The 4,140-nt window shown below is 40.2% G+C and overlaps 1 protein-coding gene across 1 annotated transcript in view; it reads right to left on the reverse strand.

Moving 5' to 3' along the window:
- The window catches only part of LOC111951101 (connector enhancer of kinase suppressor of ras 2-like), a 49,658-nt gene that overhangs the window by 24,830 nt on the left and 20,688 nt on the right, over positions 1-4,140 (reverse strand). The window contains 2 exon segments of the mRNA XM_023969116.2: positions 3,006-3,074; positions 3,214-3,273. Of these exon segments, the coding sequence (XP_023824884.1) occupies positions 3,006-3,074; positions 3,214-3,273 (129 nt within the window).

A 4,140-nucleotide genomic window follows, 5' to 3' on the forward strand; every position in this document is an offset into this window, starting at 1 on the left:
AGAATCATACAGCAGCCCAGACGACATCATTGATATATACAGAGAAAAGAGTCGCCTGAAGAATTTAACCCTGTGGCACCCCCATAATAACCGCATGCGGTTGTCTCAAGTTGTGTAGGTGATTTGACGGCTTTGAGTTGCTGCGGGGCACGGAATATTCGCGTCCTAGTCCACTGTGGAATGATACCAACTACGGTTTATTAAATAGCATAAGCTACAAGTAACGCAGTATAGCAATAGGTAAAAAAAAACATCCAGCTGTTTGCTCAATATGTTCAGGAGTGTTAGCAGTCAACATTGTTGTATTGCCTTAAATATTTACACACCTCAAAATATCGCCACTCCTCCCATCTCAGCGCAAGTGAAATGCCACCCTATTCCTATTTTACTATAAAGTACACTAAAAAGGAGGACCTTCTTGATGCAATTAAAGCCTTTAAGTCTAGGAAAACTCCAGGGCTGATGGATTACCAGTTAAGGTAGTATTCAAACCTCTTTTGGATGTACTTGGGAGGACCGTTATTAGCATGTTTTTAACCACTCCTATAAAAATGTAGATTATCAGATACTCAACAATAAGGTCTGATTTCACTATTACTGAAACAGGACCCAAGTGGTAAATATAAAGATCCAGTCCATTTAACAAATTGGAGGTCCCTTACACTTCAGCGTTGTGATGCAAAAATTCTAGCAAAAGATTATATCGCAAAGAATTAAAAAGGTACTGTTCAGATTATTTTAATCCTATTAATCCCAGTTTCTTTACATAAACAATACATTGGAAGATAAAATGTACAGTGCTTCTTCCATTTAAGAATATGGAGGCCACTGTGTTCTTGGGGACCATCAATGCTGCAGAAATATTTTGGTACCCTTCCCCAGATCTGTGCCTCGACCACAATCCTGTCTCGGAGCTCTACGGAAAAATTCATTGATTTGGAAAGGCACACACCTGTCTGTATATTTCTAAAAACAACAGTTTTGATCATTATGGCGGTAATTGTATGTAGATTGATGAGAGGAAAAATATATGCGAGATTGGAAATGATTGGAAGTGATCAGACAAATTACAATTTGATAGAAGCCACAATCTATCTTGCGATATTAAAGCTGATCTAATTTAAAAATTATATATAATAAAGAACCACTATTAAGGGAATAGTTGTTGATTTCAGATTCCGGCCAAATGGTACACCCATGCATCAGTTGTTGGAGGTTGAAAGTGAATGTGTTGTCATACTTGCAGGCTAAGGTTTCCATCTCATGTTCTTTCAGCAGTGCTGGGGTGGATGTCAGCGTAGCTCTTGGGTTCGCTTTCTTCAGAGTCAGCATAACACCCCGGGTCCCCACGCAAAGAATTCACCAAGTTCTTCAACTGCCAAGCCCACACCTAGCACCACACCAGCCACACACACACCACACCACACACACACACACACACAACGACACACACACACACACACACACACACACACACACACACACACACACACACACACACACACACACACACACACACACACAACACACACACCACACACACACCACACACACACACACACACACAACACCATACATACACACACACACACACACACCACACACACACCCACCACACACACACACACACACACACACACACACACACACACACACACACACACACACACACACACACACACACACACACATACAATGAAAAACACATAGGGCAACATTTCGCACGAGCATAGTAGTAATCATAGAGTAGTCCTATAACAGTATGTAAACATAAGATAAATGGGGATGGACAGGGAGATAATATAAAAAATTAAAATGAATGACCTTCACCAGAGCTCGCTCTCAGCCAGAGAAGGTTAGCATTTTATAAATGTTTTCTGTAGGGTGTTACAAAATCAATGTCAAAATGTAGTTTTCTTTGCCCTATGTYATTATCAATTACATAGAATGAATCATTAGATTGTTCTTTACAATATTATAACCTTAATATACTTGTATTTGACAGTGTTGATGAAATAAGAATGTTAATTTGCTGTGACCGTTGCTAGTTTAGACTGTGCAACTCTTGGTTGTATCTCTTCCATATTTGGCATTGTGAGGTGGTACCATTTGGAGGTGTTTCCAAATGTTTGGACCAATCAAAATCAACTTGATATCTTCGTCATTTTCACCTCCAGATCCTTGGCTTTCATTGCCTATAATGGCGATCACTCTACGTTGAGATGGGCCGTTTCTATGCCGATTTAAAGGGAAAGACTCAGAAATACACTACGAAAACAGGAACAGATTGTCTTCGCAAAGGGTGGATATTGAAATTCAATCTCTTAGCTTTGTAAATAAATATATATTTTGTCTAATTTTAAGTATTGTATTCAGCAGATTTCATTTAGAAAAACCCATGTTTTCACTCATAAACCTGCAGCCACTAGTTAGCTTGTCAGTTGAGTTTCGAAGTTAGCGCCGTTCTGCCACGGAGCAGCGCCACAGAATTCTATTGAGCAGTGACCACTTTTTTAGCATACTGTGATGACATTCCATTCACTCTAAACATGCTAAATTCTCAGAGTAAATTGTCTGTAACGTTTGAAACATATATAGTAGAGACATGGGGTTTGGACTATTGTTTTTCTGATGAAATTCTATTTTGACTGGACTTTTCTTTTTATGCAGTCAGATGAACACTCCAAACAGCCTACYCCGACCGCTCGGAGGCATCCGCATGGTCCTAAAGCACACCGTCACATTCCAATGATAAAACTGTGGTTGACAAAAATGCAATTTCAGAATGTGGGGGGGATGTCCCACCCGTCCCCAGTGAAAGTTGCACCCGTTTGTATTAACATTGAATGAATGAATCCTTTCATGGGTGAACATCTTAMATGTTGTATTGACTACTACTGCTATCTTGTCCAGGTCACCCTGGAAAAAAAGACCCTGCTTCTCAATGGGTTTCTTCCTGGTTAAAKAAAGGTTWAAAAAAAAGGTTAGAAAATAGAGAGACGCACCACTGTCTGATGATTGACCTGGATGACTTCATCGCCTGCATGAATTTTCTTACAGCGGTCAGCCAGAGACTGATGGAGAGGAAGAGACACATCACACAGCTATAAAAGCACTGATGGGCCTGATGCTGTTTACTGTCATAAAGGAGATTCACTGTGACAMCGCCTTGAGTGACACATCTCCCTCTGACTGAGCATGATCGATACTCACTCCCTCTGTAGTTCCAGTGATGACATGCAGGCCATCATATGTCGATTTGATGTACATGCCCTATAGAGAGACAGAGAGARGTAGCTTAGAGCCATAGCCTGATAATAGTTTGCACATCCATATACAGTACATTACAAACACAAACATATAAATGCATACAGTACAAAGTTACAAAAAACATCCATAAATCTATATTGTACATATTCAATCGGACACTGTCACTCAGAGAGGCAAACAGACAAACATACTCAAATGTTCAAGCCTTTCCTCAGAGGGGCTGTAAGTGCATAACAAACAGACACACAGAAACGCACACGCRCGCACACACACACACATTCAGTGCATCTCAGTCTGAGTGAGAAGAGAGTAAGAGGTTTATTTTTGCCCCACTCTGCCCACTCCTCTGTTCAGGTTCTATTGACAGTCCTGTATGTGAAAAGCTCTGTTGCCTTCTGTGTGCTCTGTGGMCCTCTGTGTGCTCTGTGCATTTGTGTGTGTAGGGGGGTGGAAGTTTACAGCCCCAAGCAGGACAGTCATATAAACAGTTGAAGTCGGAAGTTTACATACACCTTAGCCAAATACATTTAAACTCAGTTTTTCACAATTCCTGACATTTAATCCTAGAAAAATTCCCTGTCTTAGGTCAGTTAGGATCACCACTTTATTTTAAGAATGTGAAATGTCAGAATAATAGCAGAGAGAATTATTTATTATTTATTTCACCTTTTATTTCTTTCATCACATTCCCAGTGGGTCAAAAGTTTACATACACTCAATTAGTATTGGTTGCATTGCCTTTAAATTGTTTAACTTGGGTCAAATGTTTCGGGTAGCCTTCCACAAAGCTTCCCACAAAAAGTTGGGTGAATTTTGGCCCATTCCTCCTGACATGGCTGTTGTAACTGAATTACGTTTATCTCCTTCTCT

The sequence above is a fragment of the Salvelinus sp. IW2-2015 genome, linkage group LG23 (assembly GCF_002910315.2).
Source record: "Salvelinus sp. IW2-2015 linkage group LG23, ASM291031v2, whole genome shotgun sequence".
Classification (NCBI taxonomy): Eukaryota; Metazoa; Chordata; class Actinopteri; order Salmoniformes; family Salmonidae; genus Salvelinus; species Salvelinus sp. IW2-2015.